General features: G+C 38.9%; 1 protein-coding gene across 8 annotated transcripts in view; it reads left to right on the forward strand.

The window, feature by feature from the left end:
- Positions 1 to 24504, forward strand: part of atg13 (ATG13 autophagy related 13 homolog (S. cerevisiae)) — a 71725-nt gene that overhangs the window by 41474 nt on the left and 5747 nt on the right. For 4 of the 8 annotated variants that reach the window (XM_069896302.1, XM_069896314.1, XM_069896294.1 and 1 more), the window contains 7 exons: positions 1359 to 1457; positions 8015 to 8131; positions 11105 to 11244; positions 13359 to 13476; positions 18328 to 18405; positions 19123 to 19236; positions 21476 to 21604. In XM_069896302.1, coding sequence (XP_069752403.1) covers positions 1359 to 1457; positions 8015 to 8131; positions 11105 to 11244; positions 13359 to 13476; positions 18328 to 18405; positions 19123 to 19236; positions 21476 to 21604 — 795 coding nt within the window. The remainder of the gene's footprint in view (positions 1 to 1358; positions 1458 to 8014; positions 8132 to 11104; positions 11245 to 13358; positions 13477 to 18327; positions 18406 to 19122; positions 19237 to 21475; positions 21605 to 24504) is intronic. The other 4 variants (XM_069896319.1, XM_069896326.1, XM_069896309.1 and 1 more) reach the window with 4 other exon arrangements.

A 24504-nucleotide genomic window follows, 5' to 3' on the forward strand; every position in this document is an offset into this window, starting at 1 on the left:
TTTTCAAGTAGCTGAGTGATCTTTTGAGTCCAGCACTCAGTTTCCACATGTTGTCAGCACCATTGTTTTCACCATTGACCCTCGACAAGGAAACTAATAGACTAACTCCAATATTTATTAATCTGGCTGTGGAAATACTGTGCCATCCGTTTATCTGTAGAGAATAGATTTGCATATTTTGAATGAACAAATTGAAACCAAGCACTGAGACCCTCTCCGTTCAAATAAAATAAATCATACATGTGGCATTTGGGCAAATTCACTCGGACTTTTGCCGTATTTTCCTGCAGATTAAACTATTAACTTGACTAGTACTATTAAGTACTATAGAAATGTGGCAGTGTCTTTTGTGATATAAATTGGACATTATAATTAAATTCAAAAACTCTACTAGAACATCTTGGTGATCTCAGTTAAAGTGATGTTCTGTTATTAACAGGAAACTGTTGAGTAAAAAGTGACCTACTTGTAACTGCTGGGAACATGATACTGGCCAATTAGGACATTGAGCTAGAGTTAGAGGGGCAGAAGTCCATTATTAGTGTTGGAAAGGAATCTGTGGCCCCTTCAATGAAAAGGGCAAATAAAGGAGGCTGATGAGTGGTGCAAGGTCATGTGATGCTTTGAGCTGGGTCTCCAATTGGTATGGAATGATGTCTAGGTTTGTGTGTGGGAAGAATAATAAGGTTTTGGGACGAGAGGAGGTTAAGATGAAGATGGCACTGGGAGGGAAACTGCAGCTGAAAATTAGTGGGTGAGATAGCCCTGAAAAAGAAATTCTCATCAGTTGTCAGGTTGAGGACAATGTGGATTTCATCTGTAAAGATAATAGGTTTTCCTGCTCTCATTGGTGCTGAAGAAGGTGCTACAGTCAGTCTTGGTTATGCAGGGCAAGTAGAAAAAATATTAATCAGAGCAACTGAGCTGTCCACTGCCTCGAAAAAAATAAAATTCAAAGTGCTCTTGCAATTGGAAAATCTTGCTGTTTAGGCTTGCACATGAAATGTATTCCCATGAGGGCTCATTGTGCAGTGAGCCATCAAATCAGTAAGGAGAAAACTGAAGGCGAACAGAGCCAACTTTGTAAGTTTAAATTCTGGAAATTCTGTATACAGTCAACTCTGGTAAGCAAAAGTCAATGAAAATAGATTGAATTTGCAGCCAAGTTCAGTATTAAATTGCTTCGTTTGTGGGTTCATAAATATATTCTTGAAATGTCATTTTTCATATATTGTTCACATGTATATCAAAATTGAGATTTTTGAAAGATGCATAAAAAGCTGACCTTTTTTCTCTAAGTTCTATTTTCCTTTTCTCTTTTTTCTTTCTCTTTTGTGTTTGTCTATGTTTGTACATAGTGTGTTTTTACTATTAGTAAGACACATTTTCAGACTCCCAGGCCAGTGACGATGGACACACTGAAGGTCCCCATGCTAGGTTTGACCTTTACTCATCAAGTGAGTTTACTCATCCACCAGTTATGGTTTGCAAATGTGCAATAATGCGCCCTCTATCAATTGAAAAAACAAATCTCCTAACAGGAGAGGGAAAAATGCTTTAACTTTTTTTTATTTTGGGTGACAGAAAAATAGGCTGGGGCAAAGTTAATATTGATTTATGAAAAGGAAGTCGTATTCGATTTATCTGTCCAAATATGAATACTAGCTCGTAGAATAAATGTGAGTGATCCAATGGATGTGTAATTGGGCTTTGCAAATGACTTCAATAAGGTGTCACACAGGAGGTTACTGAATAAAATTAATTCATGTTGACAGGAGTGATAAATCAACATAATTTATGAATGTGTATTTGCCAGCTATTCACAGTCCCCAAATGAATGTTATCCAGTGATACAAAACTGGAATTCTAAATTAGGGTGATAATCTCTGTCAGACTAACATTCAACAGGGATTTCATTTTTTTATGTTACTGACAAACAATTAAAAGGGATGGTAATATTAAAAGTCAAACTGTTCATGCCATTGAGAGGAAAGTAATGCACGTCCCTGTGCAAGAAGAAGAAATGGGTACACTTGTTTGTGATTTTTCTTGCTAATACCTGTATAGCTTCAGGAAGAAATTGCAAATGCACATCTCTGCCATTTTCTCTCACCTGAACAAATGAATTTGGGAAACTTTAGGGAGATGGTTGGGTAGAATAATTGTAATCTTTAAAATATTTTATTGAGTTTAATATATAAACATGCATACAAAATTCAATGAGATATATAATCAGTAAAGAAAATCAGAAAAAATAATATAACAGCATTGGCCAGTTGCCTATTCATATGAAAAACAAAGCAATTAGCATATTCTTAATGTACATAATTAAACCTATTCACCAAGTTATTTGACTTTTAATAAAAAAGATAAAAAAGAAAACCTATAATACAAAAACTAATCTACCCCCTCCCTCTAATCAAGGTTGCCATTAGTTATACAAAAGGAAGTTTGAAATCAGATACCGACATCCAGACATCGAATTATGAACTCCTAGACACTTCAGAGTCCTTAATCCTTTCAAGTAATTGTATTCCAAGAATGGGCTCCACATTTTAACAAATTGAAATTTTCTATCTTAATATTGTATGTAATTTTCTCCAAGCTTAAGTAAGACATCATGTTACATCATGTAACCACTGTGCATGGGTAGGTAAGGAATCATCCTTCCATTTCAGTAAAATTGCTCGTCTGGCCAAAAGTGTAGTAAAAGCTAAAACTTTTCCTTGAGTTGCAGACAGGACTATATCTGGCTCACACAAAAATAAAACAAACAGAGCAATTAAAGGACAAGGCTCTACTTTGATCTTAAAAATCATGAATAAAGTTTGGAAAATGTCTTTCCAAAAACTCTTTAAATTTGGGCACTCCCAAAACATGTGGATCAGTGAAGCTTCAAAGCATTTTGCACATAGTGGATCAATATCTGCATCAAAACGAGATAGTTTAAGTTTAGACATGTGTATTCTATGTACCACCTTAAATAGCAAAAAGCAATGTCCTGCACAAAATGAAGAATCATTAATCAAGCTAAGACTAGAGGACCAGTCCTCGTCTGAAAAGGTTATATTCAAATCTCATTCCCAATCATTCTTAATCCCAGTCATTGAGGCTGATCTTAATTTCAATAATTCATTGTAAATAAATGATATTAATCCACCTTGAAAAAAAATTTGTAAGTTTAAAAAACAAATCAAGAATATTAGTGTCTGAAATTTGAGGAAAATCAGAAAGCTTGGATTGAACAAAATGTCTAATTTGTGAATACAGTACGGCTCCAATTATCCAAAATGGTCAGGACTGGGCCCATTTCAGATAAGCGATTTTTTTTTTGGATTACTGGTCATTTTAAAACAGCCCAGTAGCAACAGCAACTCACTTGTATCAATGTTTAGACAACAACAAACAACAAGGGAAGGCTTTTCAAGCATTGCAATAAAGTTTAATTCTCACCCCAAAAAAATGTTGCCCACTGTTGATCACTGACACTTCCCCACCGAGGCCCCACTCATTTCAGGAGCCTGAGCCACTGCTGTTGCCGCCGGGAGACTGGCGACCCGGTCAGTTTGGCTACAAAAAAAATTTCAGATAAAAGAGGATCACTGATTTGTTTTGGATATCCTCATTTATCCAAAAAATGGTTTTTTTTTAAATTTCAGATAACTAAGGATTTCGGAGAATCTGATTTCAGATAATTGGAGTTGTACTGTAGTATCTGTTGGAAAGATTAAATGTGGCAGATAATTGTTCAAAGGAAACAAAGTTATCTTGAATAAAAAGATTCTTATAATTTTGAATGCCTAAGCTAAACCATTCCTTAAAACCTACATCCATCACCAAAGGTTCAAAAAAATAGATTATCTACAATAGGACTTGCCAGAGAAAAACTATTAAGACCAATTTATATTCTAAATTGGGCCCATATTCTTAATCTATGTCTCACTAATGGGTTAGATGTTAATTTTAAAAAAAGGGAAAATAGTTAAAAGGAACCTAAGATTGCTAAGATAGATATTTTTTTTTAAAAATGCAATCCATTTCTACCCAAGATGGACGATTAACTGACTTATCAAAATGTAATAATAAAATTAGATTATGGATATTAGTTGCACAATAATAAAGTCTAAAATCTGGAAGTGATAATACCCCATTTCTTTGAGTTTTTTGAAGCTGGGCTTTATTTATATGTGGTTGTTTTCCCTCCCATATGTTGGAAGAAAGAACTGAACTAAAATTAAAACCGAACTAAAAAAGGATTTAGGAATAAAAATATGTAACTCTTGAAAAAGATAGAGAAATCTAAGCTAAATGTTCATTTTAATCGAATTACTATGACCCATCATTGTAATAGATAAGAGTGCCGATCCTGATAGTAATGGTTTTCTCTCATGAAGTAGTACCAGAAAATTCTCATATTTTAATCTGAATTGATTTCAGGATCACCTGTTCACAATCATTATTTCCTGAAGTGGAAGTAGTCTGTGTAGTGTTTTATTTCCCTTTGCTATATTGATTCTCCTGTAGTCTTTTTAGAAGACATACTTGGTATTACTTCCTTCTGATTTATCATAATTATTTTATCCTTTTCAACTTTGAAGCCTTATCTAGACTTCACGTAACTACTACTTTGTTTTTTACACACACACACACACACACACACACACACACACACACACACACACACACACACACACACACACACACACACACACACACACGCACGCACACACTTGGTGTAAAACACACCCACACACATCATTCTGGGTGTAAGATGCACACGCTGGTGTAACTCTCTCTCTCACACACACACACATCTTGCTGTAACCTGCTATCACACACACACACATATCTTGCTGTAACCTGCTCTCTCACACACACACACACATATCTTGCTGTAACCTGCTCTCTCACACACACACATCTTGCTGTAACCTGCTCTCACACACACATATCTTGCTGTAACCTGCTCTCACACACACACACACACATATCTTGCTGTAACCTGCTCTCACACACACACACACATATCTTGCTGTAACATGCTCTCACACACACACACACACATATCTTGCTGTAACCTGCTCTCACAAACACACATATCTTGCTGTAACCTGCTCTCACACACACATATCTTGCTGTAAGCTGCTCTCACAAACACACATATCTTGCTGTAACCTGCTCTCACACCCACACACACACACACACACACACACACACACACACACACATCTTGCTGTAACCTGCTCGCACACACACACACATATCTTGCTGTAACCTGCTCTCACACACACACACATATCTTGCTGTAACCTGCTTACTTACACACACACACACACACACACACACACACACACACACACACACACACACACACACACACACACACACTTACTTCTTGGTGTAACCTCTCTCTCTCTCTACACACACGCACACGCCAGGGATCCATTCTGCAGAATAAACCTATACTACTGCCAACATTTCAGAATAGTTCAGATTTTTGCATCTGCATTAATAATCCAAAGTACCTTGCTTTAAGAAGACATTCATTTTGTTTGCATGTTTGGCGCAACTCAATGTTCACAGACACGAAACAAAGTCACTCTGAAGAGCATGGTGGTGCATGAGTTTTCCTTTGACCAGGAACCACTTTCTGATTTAAAAAAAACTTCTGAGGAATCATGGAAATAATTGGAAATAAAGGTTATTTTGATTTCATGTTTCAGCAAATTACACTTTGATCTTTCCTTCTGCCTCAAATTATAACAGACCACATTGTTAAATTTTTTTTTTCAGTTTTCCTCTGGCAAAGTGCAAAAGAGATTTGCATCCCTTGCTAGAGCACAATAACAGGCCATTTCAGCCCATGAGTCCTTGCTGCCCAATTTACACCCAATTAAGCTACATCCTTGGTACATTTCGAACAGTGGGAGGAAACTGGAGCCTCTGGGAAAAACCAACGGAAACATGGGGAGAAAGTGGAAGCGTGACATTCGAACAATGTGGGATTCGTACCCCGATCCTGATTGCTGGCGCTGTAAAGGCATTGCACTAACCGCTTCACCACCTATACCACCCGTTGTCTAATTGGATGCACCAGAGTTTCCTGCTTTGTTGCTTTCAAGAAAACAGCTTTTGTTTTTGATATTAATGAAGCACAATATACTCTTGGATAATCCTTGGAATTGGGAGTAGTTTGAGTTCTGAGGTGGGTGATGAGGCCAAAAATCAAGAAGCAATGTGGGATTTGCAGACTCTGAAAAAAATGGGACAAATGATGCTTGACCAAGCAGGCAGGCAATGCGTGATTTGAGAGGGCTTGTGCATGAATAGAGTAGAGGTGCCAGACTTACCATGAGCTTTGTGCTGGCTTTGAGACTTTAATATTTAAACAATCTTTTCCTCAGATAGTAAATGGTCATCTAGTTTATTGAAGATGCTGGTAAATTTCTTCATTGATGTTTGCACACATTTGAGATATGGGTCCTGAGTTGTGTAAAGTGGTCCACATTTTCCAGAACTTTTGCATGGACCTTTATTATCAGAGAAATATTTCTGTAGCTATTGTATTAAATGTTCTCTTTGAATGAGTTGGCAGAGACTTCTCTTCTTGACATATTGCAACATCCTCTGTGTAATGTAGCTTCGTACTTGAAATTGGGATAACCTTGATTCTGGAGCGGAGGTGATGTAAATTGAACAATATCCCATTTATCCTGTAAATTAGCTCCATTATGTAAGAAGCATTTTGGCGGTGAGATACAGTATTACTGCTAAGAAGAAGAGAAGAGTATTGGAGCATTGACACCGCCTTACTTGATAGCAGTCTGTCCCAAGGCTGAGTTTGTTATAACATTGTTTGAATAATGACTTGTATGTATACCTGAAATAGACAAAATTTAGAAACAAATTTCTGTTTGGAGTCACATTTGTGAAGATTTCCCTTTTTGGAGAAAATAGATTTTATTTTGGAACCATCTGTTATCAAGATAGCATGCTAGGAAGGGAGAAAAGCCTGCAGTGCAGGATAGCATATGACCAGTGGCATATCTAGGCAAGTACTGAAATTGCGCCGCACCCCCCTCCCCCATTAAAAGTTACTTACATCAACCCCTCACCCCGCAACCAACCTTCCCTGCTCCCACGCCATTCATTTTGCCTTTCCTACTTGTCCTCACCACTGTAGAACCATAAAATAGTCATATCCAACATTGTATTGGATATATTGAGATATTGGAAAATAACCTACACCTTAAAAAAACTTGACAGTCGATTCATTTTTTTTAAAAAAACCCTCTGCCTACTTCAAAGGCCAGCATTTGCTGAATGAAAGAAGCAAGCAGCCAAAGTTAAAGGTGTTGATTGCCGTCACTGTCCCTGTAGGCGCCTTTTCTAATCTTTGGTGGAAAGGTGACTTTCAGCACTGAGCACCCAGTGGGAGAGAAGCAGGAAGATGCCGAAGCCCACGGTCAGACTCATCTTTCAGCGCTCACCCCCCTCAGCCCTGGCTCTGACAGGGGAGGGCTCAGAGTTGGGCATCGGAAGCTCCGATTTAGCCCAAAGGGAGGGTTCAGAGTTGGGCGTCAGGAGCTCCCGACACCCAACTCTGAACTCTCCCCTCAGCCTACTGCACACCAGAGCTCCTGACTCCAAACCCTCCCCTTGACTTAAACCGGAGCTTCCGACACCCAACTCCAAACGGGAGCTTTGGTGTAGGCCAAAGGAAGGATTCAGAGTCGGAATCAGGTGTTGGGAGCTCCGATGTGTGATAGGCTGAGGGGAGGGTTCAGAGTGGGGTGGACAATCATTTCTGGTAAGAATCCATGTGAAACCAGGAGAAGTAATTTTTAGGGTTTTGAATAATAATTAAACTAAAATCTTAGAATTCAGACTTTCAACTTTCCATTGTTAGGTTTGCAATGATGACAATCTTTGTTTCCCTCTTGTTCCTTGTTTGTTCACTCTGATTACTATTTAGATCTGTCTCTGTTTTGTGTGCCATTCTTCCTTCTCCCAGCTCTACAGTTCACGTCTTTCCTATCAGCCCTTTGCTACACTTGGTGGTGGTTCAGCTGACCTAGCCTATTCCCCAGCAGCCTTAACTGCTGGTGTACATGCTGCTCATCCTTATCAGGTAAACTCATGATTTCTTGATTCAAAGACTTGCTTTTAACCAATGATATTGGATTAAAATTACTGTTATTTCAATAGAATAAAATCATATATATGTCAATCTTCATTTACCTGACTCGATTAGAAAGCAATAAAAAAATTCCTGGCATATGAGCATACCAATTAAAAACAATGGTAGGCTACTCCAGCCTGTTCCACTATTGAATAAGCTCATTCCTATTCTGACTGTAACCTCAACTGATTTGAGCCTTCCTGTGGTAGCCTTTCATCCCCTCATTTATCAAAAATCTTTCCACATCTACCAAGCATATTCAAAGGCTCTGCATCCATTGCCCTCTGAAGATATTTCCAAATGTGCATGAGTCAGAGAGAAAAGCAAGGCACATCCCCTTAATATTGAGTGGTTGCCTATAGTTTGAGAATCTACCACTTGAGGTCATGTTGTGTCCACTCTGTGAACTTTGATATGTGGCTTTATGTTGCTCTTTGTAGGACTTCCCAAAGTGAACATCATGCACTGAAACTTGCACAAAGTTGGGTGGTGGTGGAGGTAAAATTATGCACTAATCACCAGGAATGTTTTCCTTGAAGGATGGTGGAAGCAGACCAAGTTGGTACTCTCAAAAAGGAAGTGAATGTGCATTTGAAAAAGTAAAGTTTGTACTGCTTGTTTGAAAACATGGATGTATCGAAGCTGGGTAGCTTTTTCATAACTGGCAGCCCTGTTGTGTTCTACATTTCCATCAGCTCACTTGCTTGGCTATTAGAAATTTAAAATTGCTAGTTACAAAATGAAATAATTGGAGTTAAGATTTATTGCTTATTTGCTTGTGATTGATATCTTTTTGAGCAGTAAGGATATAAAGATTCAAATAAATATAAAGTCCTACAGAGAGAAGTCACACAAATATAACATTCAGTCATGACTGTTTTTGGATGAGTACTTTGAGGTAAAACTAGAAATCAGAAACTTCAAATGCCGTAAATCTGAGCTAAAACAGAACATGCTGTAAACACTGGGCAAGTCAGGCAGCATCTGAGGAAACAGAAAAATCCAAAGGTGATTGCGATTCATGAAAGCAGAAGAAAATGGTATGCATATTTTAGGATGATCATTAGAAAGAATAAAGGGGATTTGAGGGAAATGTCTGACGTAGAAGTAGCAGGAGGTGCAGAGCTCTCAATCTGAAACAGTCACAACAGCAAAAGTCCTTAATGCATTAAGAACGTACCTGCAGATGCACGTTCAGTGACTTGCAAGGCTGTGGGCACTGTCTTGGAAGATGTAATTTGCCAGAACAGCACTTTTTTAGCTTGCACTGACTCATCAGGCAGCTCTATAGAATCCTAAATTTACAGCAGGGGGAATCTAAGATGCATGAACAAGTGTAATGCCAGATGTTGCACAGATGTGTTAATAATGGCACTAAAGGAGAGGTGTGACATTGCATAAAGTGAGATTGAAGTGCAGGTATGGTTAAACTGATAGGAAGTTTATCTCTGACTATACTGAAGGGTGAAGTAAATCCGTGCTGACGGCATGACCTATTATGACCCCAATATTTAACAGGGAACCTGCAGGAGAGATTAAAATGGCAAAGATAAAAGGCATGGTACAGATGATAGCAGCAGCTCAATTGTATTTTGTGGGCTTTTTCCTCCACCTGCAGGTCATGAAATGAGCCAGCAGGTTGAAGAATGGCAGGAGACTGCTGCTGACCATCTAACAATTGGGTGGAGGGGTTGCCATGCAGTCAAACTGGGTCAATTAGCCAGTGATGGTAAGAGATCAGGAGTTGGAAAAGGAAAGCATTGGAAAACAACATGGCGTAAGGAGAGACCCTTGGTTGGTAGTCATGAATGAGAGCCTGTGATTTAGGGGAAGAAAGGTAAAGATGAGGATTGGGTGAGGCAGAAGAGTTTTTGAGAGTCTATGTGGAGCACCAAACAGCCACTTATCCTAGGGTTTTACCAGCTTCTACCGTATTATTAAAGCAAAACCCAGAAACAAACAAGCAAAGAAAATTAGATTCAGATCAGGTACCTTGTTGCCCTGTAGGAACCCAACGTAAGCCTCCCACTGCTCTAAATACTCTGGATATCTCCACATTCACTTTGTCAAGCTTGGGTTGGCCAGATTCCACAGTATAATCTCCAATATCTGTTTCCTGTCTTGAGGATTTGAACATTGAGACTTTATTTGCAACCTGTCACACTTCCCTTGATTTTTTTTAAATTCAGAGATTACGAATGTGCATCTAAAGAAATGAGTGTGAGCATAACAGACAGGTGTATGATTAGGCCTTTACCTTCTATAGGTTTCATGTTTGGTCTTAATTTAATCTTGTTTTCCTGACTTATTCCCTAAATTCAACCTAACTTAGCTTAAAATATACAAAAACTAAACCTCCACAATTCTCTGTGATGTAGATTCATACCTCTAAGAAATGACTTTTCATTTTAGTCTTAAGTAGTTAACTGTTTATCCTGAGATTATAATCTGTAATCTAGACTCTAAATTTCTCCATCCAGCATATCCGAGGAAATCTTTCTCATAGCATCTACCCTATCAAGCTCCCTATTTTGGAAAGAGTTGAATGAAGTATCTGTATATCCATTGGGAGTCTTTGAGGATTGTGCATGAACAAAAAAACTCAGTTTTCATATTCTTCCTATCTTTGCTCTCCGAATCTTGTATGAATTTAAATCTGTTGTACACAATATACTACAACCATCCTTTTCATGAAGAGCAAAAGTTCTTCATACAATGTAAATATCTATAGTACTGAGATGACAATAAGTACTTGGCTCAAAAGCAAAGCTCTGACTAAGCATTTTGGTATTCAATTTGTTTTGTTTTATCCCAGTAGCATTGTCTTTCACTCTAATGTGCATTGGTTCAATTGCAGCTGAATTTAATTTGAGTTTGCAAATTTGGTCTTGAATATTTCCTTTCTCTTTTCATAAATAACAGATGGTAATTCCTGGCAAAGAAGGTGGTGTACCTGTTCTTCCTCAACATCCTGCCCATGGTACCCAGGCTGAAGGTGACAGGATGCTGGCATGCAATCCCACAGATATCAATCAACAGGTGTCTGCAATTCCTTCTAGCAGGTACATTTAGAACAGATCCATAAAGTTTTGAAAGTCTAATGAATAACGTTCCAAGGCAGTTTCATTTTGGTCAATTTCCCTCCTGACTACAGTTCACCTACAAAGTCCTTAAGTGACAACTGGTTCTCATAAGTTAATAGCTGACATATTTTTTAATAAATTACAAACCTTTGAAACTGAATTACTGCTACTTCGGGTTTAGCACTATCCACTACCTTCAAGCCTGATCTGGAATAAAGCTGTTACATTTTGCATCATTAATTTATAAATAGACTACATGGAAAATAATACCAAATTAATTCACAAGGAATTATTTTGGTTCAGCTGCAAAAAATAACTAGTTATGTACTTAACTAATAATACAAATTCAAGTTTGGGGACATGTATTCTAGCAGCTTATTTAGAGGCCATGAGTTTTTCAAAGCCATCATCTTCAGTTTAAGCAGAATAGCTTTGTAAATACCTGTCTGTGTTTTGCTGGATGACATGCAATGTTTTATTTGAAATGATTGCATCTAATTGAATGACACAGCAGTCCTTTTCCCCTCCATGACTACTCTTGATTTTGTTCCAAATGGTGTTCTCCTTCTTTGCTAAAGGTAACAATTTGAAGAAAAAATAAGTGCATGTAGCCTAATCTATTTGTGAGTTTAGGACCTCTGGGCAGAATCAGTCAAAGCTGGAAATGATTAGACTTGTGGTTTTGGTTTCCTTGCCCATGGAAGGATATATCTGCCTTGGAGGAAATAAAACGTAGTTTCACTTGCTGAGGACATTTTTTTTTCTTGGAGGAGAATTTGGAAGAATTGACCCCACTTGCCTTAAACGATTCAGTGGCAATATCTTCCTTGGGCAAGTCATCCAGGTCACCATCAAATGAGATTGCAGAATTTAAACTTCTTTCTATATTGTCAAACTTTTTTTCCCCCATTAAGTTAAAAAAAATTAAAACAAAAATGCAAACACTTAAATGTTTAGAATATATTTTAAAATATATTGTCAAATATAAACTATGTAATGTGCTATAAGCTTGGTAGTAGAGTTGCTGTTTCACAGGTCCAATCTTAATCTCCAGTTCGGTCCTTGAACACATTCTCTCTGTGATCGTGACCTTGATGTTCTCTGGTTTCCTTCCATATACCAAAGAAATGGGAGTTGGCCGTTTAATTGGTCCTGATAAATTGTCCCTAATGTGTAAGTGAATGAAAGAATGTGGGTGGAGTTAATGGGAATGTGTAGAAAATAAAATTGGGGGGTAATGTTGGATGAGTGTAAATGGGTGCTTAATACTCAAGACAATTCAGTGATCTGAGCAGGAGGTTTCTGTGTGGTATGATTATGGCAATATCCATTTTGCAGCTTTTTCTCTCCATTGACATGACTGGAGACAACATTCTTGCAGGAAATTGAATTTCATGAGGATTCTAATGATGGAGGATAGTCAGCAGAAAGTTCAGAATCTGTGTGCTCACATGGGAGACCCTGTCACTTGCTTCCATGCACCAGCTCCCTCACCCCTGAACTTGTGTACCAGATGTTCCACGTAAAATCGGCTTTATTTTTCTGGAATGGTGGGTGCAGGGAGGATGCTTTGCTTGAATGATGTAGATCAATCAGTCAGAAGATGAGACTGCAGCATAAATGATTTAGGGCTGAGATAGGAAGGGGGCTACAAATTATTGAAATGCCCTGCTGGAGAAGTATATGAATGCTGAATAATTGAATACATTCAAGACTAGAGATTAATAGATTTTTGAATGCTAAGGAAATGGAGGAATAAGGGGATAGATGAGTCATGGGATGTTGATCCTGTTGAATGGTGCAGTAGGTTTAAACTGAGTTCAACCTTGTCTTCTTAATACGTAATAAGGTTTTTGACATAGATTTTTCTTCCCTCTGACTAAAATTCTTCATCTGGATGAGAACAATGAAATGTTATAAAACCAGTAATGAGAATGTAGAGCAAAAATAAAACAAGCTGCTAGAGGGCTGGCCAGCATCTGTGGAGGTAAAGGGATGATCAACGATTTGGGTTGAGACCCTGCATCAGGACTCATTAATGAACGTCTCTGGAAGGTTTAATTGATCAGTCTTCTCCTTTGTTCATTTTAAAGTGGTGAAGCAGAAATGTTATCAAAGAGCAGTGAAGGGAAGAGCGGGTCACCACAAGACACCCTGGAGACCACCTTTACCAGGAAAGTGGGAGCGTTTGTTAACAAACCAGCCAATCAGGTATGATTCCAAACATAGCACAGACTGAAGAATACACTTTTGCCTTTGACACCAGACTAGCAACATGCTTCCTCTGTTAATTGAAGATAACTTTATTTGATATTAGAAATCCAATGTTTATGGTGCTTTCAAGATCACTTTCTGCAGTCATTCCCTCTGGGGAGGAAATAAATGATACCCCATTTATGGAAAACACATTGCAAGTCATTTATTTTGATTCCGGAAGAGCAATTTATGTGAAATTACAGAATTTGAATATATTCCCAATTGGACATTCCTTCTCTGAAACGTATACCAATCTATGTTCTACACTAAGAAATAATAGAGGGCACTGTAGCATCCAGTTTCTTGCACCATATGTTCAACTTTACACCTTGGTCAAAGATGGTTTTCGTCTGTGTTGAGATATGTCTGATACAAGTCCATTTTTCCCTGTTCCCTCCAGATCACTGTGCAATATGTTAAATCCAAGGTCTACCTACAGTCATATCCCAACTTATCAAGAGTTTTCCTTTGTTTAAGGGTCTTTAAATTTGTACAGCACAGGAGGAGCCAAATCTGCTTGCCACTTCCTGCCGCGATGGTCTCAGACGTTAACGGGCACGCTTTCATAGGGGGAAAAATCTAAAATTCCTAAACACACCTATGAATTCTTTACTATTTACTTTAAATATTTTTTTTAACTTATTTTACATTTATCCCTTTGGGACCACACTGCAAAACAATCCATTTAAAAATTTGATAAGCCCACCAACTCTCACAGTTACCTCAACTACACCTCCACACCCTGTCCCCTGTAAGGATCCTATTCCTTTCTCTCAATTCCTCTGTCTCTATCACACATGCTCCCACAATGAACCTTCTATTCCAGATCATCCGAAATGTCCTCCTTCAAAAAAATGTGGCTTCCCCTCTACTGCCATCAACTCAGCCCTTACCTGCATCTCCTCTATTTCCTGAACATCAGTCCTGGCCCTCTCTGCCCTTGATGCAACAAGAACAGGATTTCCCCTTGTCTTCACCTACCACTGCACCAGTCTCTGCATCCAACATATTGTCTTCTGCAATTTATTTTTTAAATTTAAATTTCAACATACAGCCCTTTCAGCTCACCAGCCCATGCTGCCCAATTATACCCAATTTACCTACAACTCCTCGGTACATTTTGAAGGGTGGGAGGAAACCAGAACTCCCAGGAAAAAAACACACACAGACACAGGGAGAGCATATAAACTCCTTACAGACAGTGCGGAATTCAAACCCCATTTCTGATCACTGGCATTGTAAAAGCATTTTGCTAGCTGCTATGCTAACCGTGTCACCCTCCGTGACTCCCTCGTCCACTCATTCATTCAAACTAATCATCCCCTTGGTACCTATCCCCATGACCACAGGAAATGCTCCACTTGCACCCACTCTTCCTCCTTCACCACCATTTGGGCACCAACAGTTGTTCCAAGTGAAGCAACATTTCACTTGTGAATCTGCAGGGAGTCATCTACGGGATCCTGTGCTCCCATTCTGGCCTCCTCTACATTGAGAGAATGGATGCTGTCTGGACGATCATTTCATTGAGAACCTTTGCTCTATCCACTGCCAATAGCGGAGGCCTCCCACTGATCAATCCTTTTAATCTGTACCCCATAGTGGGCTGTATAAAAAGTGGTGATATGTCAGTATGCAGGAGGGAGATTGAAAACTTACCTGAATGGCGTACGAACAACAACCTCACACTCAATGTCATCAAAATCAAGGAGATAATTGTGGACTTTAAGAAGGAAAAACCAGAGGTGTATGATCCAGTGATTATTGGGGATCAGAGATGGAGAGGGTGAGCAAATATAAATTCCTAAGAATTACTATCTTGGAGGACCTATCCCGGACCCAATATACTAATATCATCCTGAAGAAAGCACGTCAGTGCCTGCACTTCCTCAGGAGTTTGTGGAGATTTGGTATGACATCGGAAACTTTGACAAACCACAAGAGTGAGTGGAAAGTATGCTGCCCGGCTGCATCACGGCCTGGTATGAGGACACGACTACCTTTGAGCAGAAAGTCCTGCAAAAGATAGTGGACACAGCCTCAGTACAGGCAAAACTCTCCCAATCATCCAGAAAATCTACATGGACACTGCCGTCAGAGAGCAGAGGCAATCAAAGATCCACACCACCCAGGACATGCTCTTTTCTCACTGTTGCCATCAGGAAAGAGGTATAGGTGCCACAAAATTCATGCCACCAGCTTCAAGAACACTTGCTACCCCTCCTGAACAACAAACTCAATCAGAGATTCATTTAAGGACTTTTACATATTATTTATTACTAAATATTTTTTTTCTGTATTGCACTGCCAGTTTGTTCATATTTCTTTCTGTTTTGTCTTGAGTGCAGTTTTGTGCACTACTGATAAGTAGAAATTCTACCTGGCCCCCAGAAAAAAGTATGTCAGGCTTGTGTGTGATACCATGTATATACTCTAACAATAAATTTGAACTTTGACATGTTTGTTCATGATCTCATGCACTGCTAACTGAACAAATTGGAGGAACAACACCTAATGTTCTGTCTTCAACCTAATGGCATTATCATTCACTTCTCTGGTTGGTAATGAAGCAATATGAATGCATAAGAATGAGAATTTTAAAATAAAGACATTACTAAAATGGAAGCCACTATAGATGATTGAACCTGTATGTTGAATGAATGGTTCTTGACATGAATTCAGAGTTAAGAAGCTTTTTGTGTTCAATGAAGTTTCTTAGAAAAGGAAAAATTGTCTTTGAGAGCTTTGGATTGAAGGCTTGGCAGAACGGCTGGTGCAGGATTGCAGCTGAGCCCCCTGGATTTGTGATGGAGTCATTCAACTCCGGGTAGAATTTTGCCTGGCTCAGCCTCAATGGCCAAGAATGGATTGAATCAGTTCAGGGGAACCTGAGCTTGTTTGTGACAAGGATTGATTTCATTTCTTGAATCTAGATGTGCCAGTCTTCAGACTTCTATCTTCTCTTGGCTTGGCTTCGCGGACGAAGATTTATGGAGGGGGTAAATGTCCACGTCAGCTGCAGGCTCGTTTGTGGCTGACAAGTCCGATGCGGGACAGGCAGGCACGGTTGCAGCGGTTGCAGGGGAAAATTTGTGGGTTGGGGTTCGGTGTTGGGTTTTTCCTCCTTTGCCTTTTGTCAGTGAGGTGGGCTCTGCGGTCTTCTTCAAAGGAGGTTGCTGCCCGCCAAACTGTGAGGCGCCAAGATGCACGGTTTGAGGCGAGATCAGCCCACTGGCGGTGGTCAATGTGGCAGGCACCAAGAGATTTCTTTAGGCAGTCCTTGTACCTTCTATACCTTCTGCCTAAAGGTGAAAAGAGAGTGTGACTAGAGTGATGGGACGATCTTTTATGATGCTGGCTACTGTTCAGCAACAGCCTCAAGGGTTGCAGACTCCAGGGAAGCAGTGGACTGGTGCAGGTACCAGAAAATGGGGAGACTACACCCCATTTGAAAAGGAAAAGCAGATGGGACAACCCTACAAGACTGTCATCACGGCGGCGGACCAGTGAGGGCCTCTGTGGCTGAAGAACACACAGGCGGCAGGCTGTTGGTGACTCGAGGTGAGGAACCCACGCAGGCTGCAGGCTGCTGGCGACTGCACTCAAAGGACTCACACCAGGCAGTGGACTGCTGAAGACTGGCTGAAGGGGTGCCAAATATTGGAAGTGGGATGTGTAAGGGTGCTGAGGCCACTGAAGGCTTCCTGATCGTATCAGAGGTTGTATTGGAGCTCGGGTTGCCAATGGTTTGGACTGGTCTGTGTGGCTGCGGGACCTCTGGAGACGAATTCATGGACACTCAGTGACTCTGAAGGGACTCTGCTTCTCCTTCTCTGACTGGAAGGAGCTCCAGGTAATTTCTGCTGATGGTGTATATCTGTCTGCCTTATGGCATATTAAAATCAATTTTGTGTAATATTACACCTGTTTTATTACATGACAATAAAGGAATCTTGTTTTCTTGAGGTAGGGCTCATGCAGATTATTAATGGATTTTTGAAAATTAATATTCGCAATATCAACTGGACTCTATCATTCACTCCTTTATTAGTTTTCCTGAAAAATAAATTCAAATTGATTTGCTGATACTTTTCCTCCATTCAGGTTGAGGTGTTGGTTCTGACCCAAAAGATATTTCCTAGAACTTTACTAAACCACGTGAAACTAAAGGGCCCATAATTTCAGTTCTTCTATTAAGAAATTGTGAGCTGTTTAGCATGTATATCAAAGATACATTCTCTGTTTTATTTAAATGCCTTTCATGAAATCGGCTCAGTAGCTTGATCTATTTCTAGCTTGAATCTGCTCAGTTTACTTTATTTTTTTTAACCTCAACATTTATTCTTTCATTGGTTGCACAATATCAACTTTGCAGTGACATCTGATAGATGGTAGCAGTTTACTGATTCCAGGGCATTCACTGATCCAAGGAATACTTTAATGACTGTTAAAGCAACAAGAAACTAAACACAGCCCCAGTGTCAGTTGCTCTATAGAAAATGGAGTCTAATGGTAGATTTTTTGTCATAATCTTAAATTGGATTTGAATTCAGAGTGACTGAACACAGTTCATTTTGCTCTAAGGAAGTAGCAACAGAAATGGAGTTTTAAGCATTGGATATTAAGCAGTTCCCAATGCTTATAGATGGCAGAGGAAGAACGACCCCATGCTTGTGGATATCTCTTTGTAGCACTCAGCCTGGAGGGAATTACATGTTAAAATGAATAAAGTGGATGAATATAAATTATTCCTGCCATAATTTGATCTGTTCATGCCACAAACTTGTGTTTTCCTGTTTTACACAGGTTGCTGCAGTCAACATGGATTTGCCATTTGCTCTATTTGCACCAAAAATTATTGAATCAGAGGACACTGATGTCATGGTGAGTCTTTCAAGAAATATAATGGAGCAGTCTTCAGAAACTAGGAATGGTTAAAGGCTATTTCAGAATATCTTTTCATTCACACTATTTAATATTATCTGAAAAGGTTGCATTTGGATTTGCATTTATTTCTCAGATTGATACTGAAACAAAATTCTTTATCTTTCTTAAACTAGAGAGCTGAATACAATTAGGTTTTAAGATCCACCCCTCTCTATCTTATTATTAATCCTTTCTCCATATCCTTTATTATGTTCTGAAATATGTACAAACTTGAGTTCAAGCACTGCATTCTTCTCCAGTTGTCATGAGCAAATGATGTTGCAGCCTCATCTTAACAGCATGTTTTATTACCCACATTTTTAACTTCCAATTAAATGTAAAAAATACCCAGAAGTGTAATTTTCTTCATTAAGAATACACAGACAATCTGCACCAAGAGACATTTTAACCTATGCAGTCTTTCCCAATGTTCAGGGATGTGCAGTAACACTTTTTCCAGTACTTCTGTCAGGATTTAACAAACTAGAATACACAAACCGCGCCAACATGTCAATGTTTTGTCACCTGGTCCCGGTGATGCAATACTTTAATGTGCCCTCTGACTTTGGCTGCTTGCCAGGTCTTTGTTGTTTTGTGGAACAGTTTGCCTAAATGCTGCAGTTTAGCAACCTCATACATCTGAATGGTTGGCATCTTTGTGCTTTATTAACACAGGTAAATCCCCCTGATTCCCCAACCCAAGAATCTCCCCTGCATGTCAGTCTTCACTCAGACCAGTCCAGTGGTAGCAGTGGCCTCACACAGGATGAATTTGTTATGGTGGAACTTGTAAGTCATGCATTTCTAGCACTTTGGGCTACTTGTTCAATGTAGCAGATAACATTGTTGACTTCTTGCTCAATTGTTCATCACTCATTACCTTTCACTGACATCACAACCAAGAATGCAATTGTTTTAAGGATATTGGCAGGGTAAAATCCGATTACATCTCAATATTATTTGATCCAGTATATTTAGAAGCATCTACTTGGATGACACCTATTTAATATCCTTAATAACATGCACTTGAGATGATGCTGATACCATTAATAATTTAATCAGAAAACATATTAAGCATTAAAAAGCACAAGATGTTCAATTCAATAAAAGTGTTCCTTCTGTTCACCTGATATATCTGCTGTAAATTATAGTTGCAGTTAATCTTTTGGCATAAAGTTACATGTTTGCTGCATTCCTGAAACAGTTTTAATTGGCCTCCATTACCTATACTTTCTAGCATTTTTCATGTGTGAAAGAAAAGTGAACTTAACATGTGTAGAAAAATTAGTGTGGTAAAAGTCAGTCAAAGAGGGATTTTTTTTTGTTTGTAGATGTAAAAAGTTGAAAACCAAACTTTGTGGGAGAAATTAACCACAAATATTTCGGTGTCATATTAAGGTTGTATATTTCAGAGGTGCTAGAGGAGACCTACTAGGTACCAAGCAGCTGGTTGCATTGTGAAAACGAGGATTTAAAGTCAAACAGCAAAATCCCATTGGTGCGTGGCAAGTTTCGTCATGAAGGAAATATAGGTATAAAGAGAGGAGGCAAGTTAGGGCTTCATTGTTTCCATTGATGGGATTGGGCAAGTTAAAGCTCTGTGTAATAAAGAGGTAAATTGGGTTTTTGGGTATCAAAATGGCAGGAGCATTCAAGGAACAAGGCCCCAGGTGAAAGAAATTGGTGTTAGTGGCAGGGGAGGCATGAGGGAGAGCTCACCTCTAGGTTGAACAGCATATCAAGGTTCTGTATCTCCAAACGAAAGCTAAGAAAGTTGACGCAGATTGGCTATAAGGAAATAAATAGGAAGGCTTGTAGAAAGTTGTCCTTTAATGCAAAAGTATGGAGTATCAAAGTAGGAAAGTTTTGATTTAAATAAATACAAACAATTAATAATAAATACTAGTACTTTTTTCTAAACCAAGGCAATTGTGGCTCGCCAAGGAGAAAAAAAAACCCAATCCCAGATCCAACCTTGCGGAGATTCTTAGAGCAGATTCCACAGGGCATTTAAGGCTTCATGAACTCAAGCTAGAACACATGAAAGGTCAAGTGTCCAACCTAAATTGGGCCATCATTTCCAATAGCTGCCAGTAAATTCAGAATGTTCTTGTCTGCACATGTTCACAGAAATGGTTGCAAATATATAGAAAAATGCCAGCATGTTCCATATCAACTGCTTTCCCCAGGAAAACATTTTTCAATCATTGATGTTGGGTCTTATCTGCTCAATTTGTTACTCTTTTACCGTGCCCCCTTGCAGTTTACTTTGATCCTCAGTGTAATTTAGTGCAGCTTCTGTTTTAAATTTAGATGATGCGTCTTTTAAACTCTTCACAGTTCAGTGCTGTGGAGGTTGAATGAATCTATGGTAATGTGGGATTAATCCTCTGTGGTGTCGTTTTGGATGTCTGCGCAAAGAACAGTAGGACTCAGAAGTTTAAAAACTTAAATGATTCTGCCTGGCCACATTTTTGTCACTGAGATCAGAAAGATTCTTCAAAGTGGTCAGACAGTCAAACTGCTGAGGTGATAAAAATCAAATCTTGAACACTTTCTAAAATAAGCTCCAAGGGAAGTAACAGTTTTCTCATTTTGCTGTCGTAATTTTGCAGACATGTACAGTGCATCTCCATTATTGCAATGCAATTAACTCCTGAACGATTACAAATTATCAATCCAGAAAGCCAGCTGAGAGAGAAATCATTATTTTTGGATAGTGAAACTGGATACTAGCAAATTAGCATCAGATTTCTACATGATGCTTTTCCATTAAAGTCACATAATTACAAATATTCTTATTTTAGACATTGAGCTGAATCTCTGTAAAAGAGCATTTTATCAAAACCACCAATGTTTTCTTGTTTGACTTTATAGAAGGCTTATAAACCTGTTGTATTATCCAGTTAAATTTCATTGAACAGCGCCATCAAATTGAATTGTCAATTTATATTGCTATCCTAATGGATTCATTTTTCTAAAAAAATATATAAACAATATAATAAATTTCTCTTCATCTGTGGTTTAGAAGCCTGCCTTTTCCAAGGATGATTTTCTACCCATGGATCTTGGCACCTTTTATAGAGAATTTCAAAACCCTCCTCAGCTAAGCAGTCTCTCCATAGACATCAGCGCACAGTCAATGGCTGAGGATCTGGTAAGAAAATAGTGATGACATTAAAACAACAAGGTATCAATCATTTGAATATACAGTACCAAAACCAATGATAGAAAAATTGAGTTTGGCCACTTGCCTTTTATAGACTGCTGCTATTTGTTGCGCTGTAGATACAAATGTTAATCTTCACTCTGTGGCCTTGAATCTATGATCATGTTATCGGGACTGTTTGGAGAGGAAGCTGCAAACACCCATCTGTCAGCAGCTTGATTCCACAACAGAAAGAGCAAGTAATTCAAAAATGAAGAGCTACTCCATCTGTATGTTAACAATGTAATTTTGGTGATTGTTAATAGTAAAAAGCATGTACTCTATTGAGACATCAATGCTGCATTATTTCATTTTCTCATCAAAATAGCCCTTGTTCTAAGGAATTCTTAGTGCAATGGAGTTTATTCTCATAACAGGTGTTTAATGAAGCTTTGCCTGTTTCCTCCTTCCCCTTCCTATCTTGCATAAATAAAATTAATTGACACATTACTTGAATTTTTACATTTAATTTGACTAGTAGGTTCAGGTGACAGACTAACTGGATCTTTGCCTCAAAAAGGAGCATATGTCAAATGCTTTAAAGTCTGAGCTGTCCCCATCCAGAACTAAATGTAATATCCCTTCTGGGCTGATGGCCTAGCCAGTCAAAAGCAGAGTGTCTTTTGCATAAACCTAACAGAGCTAGTTTGACATCCTTTTTGAAAGGTGATGTATTTTCGGTTTGTTAAAGGAAAATCAGCCTCTTGAGATGCTTTTGCCTATGCATTGACAATAGTAAATGTGAACTGTCATGCAATGTTTTCCCTAACTATTTATTTTGATGACACATTTCAAGAATACAGTGCAATGAGAGACTATTTCAATCAAACATCCAATGGTCTCGGGTGTTGAAGATGCTGTATCTAATCATGTCATTGTTATTTTCTCAGAAAATAAAGAGTACTTTTTCATTTTCAACAGTTTGAGGGGGAAAAAAAATAGTAAATTGATTTATTTTGAAATGAGAAATTAAAAGGTGTTAGGGTTCAGAAAGGCCTGATGTTCTTGTATACAAATTGCTGAAAGTTAGTATTGCAAGTTCAGCAAGCAAGAAGCCAAACAGTATGTCAGCCATTGTTGTCAAAGGATTTGAGATAAGACCATAAAATATAGGAGCAGAAGTAGGCCATTTGGCCCATTAAGTTTTCTCTGCCATTCCATTATGAGCTATCCATTCTCCCACTCAGCCTCACTCCCCTGCCTTCTCCCCATGTCCTTTGATACCCTGACTATTCAAATACCTATCAATTTTTGCCTTGTGTAAATCCAATGACTTGGCCTCCACAGCCACCTGTTCACCAGAAGTTCGCCACTCTCTGGCTCAAGATGTACCTCTGCATCTCTGTTTTAAATCAGAACCCTTCATTCTAGCCTCTAGTTCCAGACTCCTCTACTATGGAAAACGTCTTTGCTGCAGCTACTCGGTCCAGGCTTTTCAACATTTGAAATGCTTCTGTGAGGTCCCCCTCATTCTTCTGAAGTCCCAGGAGTACAGTTCAAGAGCTGTCAACCATTCCTCATATGCTAAACTCTTCATTCCAGGAATCATTCTTGTCAATCTTTTCTGAACCCTCTCTAATGTCAGCACATCCTTATTTAAATAAGGAGCCTAAAACTGTACCCTATACTCCAAGTGAGGCCTCACCAATGCATGATAAAACCTCAACATCACATCCCTGCTCTTGTATCCTATTCTTCTAAATATGAATGCTAACATTGCCTTCTTCACCACCGACTCATCCTGGAGGTGAACTTTTAGGGTATCCTGTACGAGGACACCCAAATCCCTTTGCACCTCCAAGTTTTGAATTTTATCCCCTTGTAAGTAATAGTCTGCCCATTTATACTTCTCACCAAAGTGCACGACCATACGCTTTCTCACTGCAGCCTCTCCATTTTCTTCTCACTGACTGCCACTCCACCTACCTTTGTATCATCTGCAAACTTAGTCACAAAGCTCTCTATTCTGCAATTCAAATCATTAACATCCAATGTAAAAAGATGTGCGGAACACCCCTGGGAACCGGTACCCAACCAGAATAGAATCCCTTTATTCCCACTCTCTGTTTCCTGCTGATCAGCCAATGCTCGACCCCATTAGTATCTTTCGTGTAATTCCATTAATTTTATTAAGCATCCTCTTGTGTGGCACCTTGTCAGAAGCCTTTTGAAAATCCAGTTTTACAACATCCACTGCATCTCTTGTATCTAGCCTGCTTGTGGTTTTCAGAAAAAATATTGCAGTAGGTTTGTCAGGCAAGGTTTTCTCTTGAGAAAACCATGATGACTTTGGCCTCTCTTGTCATGTACCTCCAGGATTCCAACAACTTCTGCTGCCTCCCTCCCTTTTTAAGTAGCAGAGTGGCCTTTGCAATTTTCCACTCCCCTCTGGAACCATGCCAGAATCTACTGATTCTTGGAAGATCATTACTAGTGCCTCCACAATCACTAGAGCTACTTCATTCAGAACCCGAGGGTGCATTCCATCTGGTCAAGGAGATTTGTCTACCTTTAGACCATTTAGTTCCCCAATTACTTTCTCTGTCGTCATTGTGATCATACTCACCTCCCTTCCCTGACACCCTTTAAAGTCAGGTATACTGCTAATGTATTCCACAGTGAAGACTAATACTCAGTCATCTCCTTGTCTCCAGCTTCATTTTCTATCAGTCCTACATGTACTCTTGTCTCTTTTTTAAAACTCCATATTCTTGAAAAAGCTTTTAGTATCCTTCTTTATATTATTTGTTTGCTTCCTTTCAAAGTTAATCTTTTCTTTCCTAATGACGTGGTGATTGTGGACTCCATCTTAAGTTTTAAGAATAAGTTGGATCGATGGATGGGAGAGA

Source organism: Narcine bancroftii, chromosome 1 (genome assembly GCF_036971445.1).
Source record: "Narcine bancroftii isolate sNarBan1 chromosome 1, sNarBan1.hap1, whole genome shotgun sequence".
In the NCBI taxonomy this organism is placed as follows: domain Eukaryota; kingdom Metazoa; phylum Chordata; class Chondrichthyes; order Torpediniformes; family Narcinidae; genus Narcine; species Narcine bancroftii.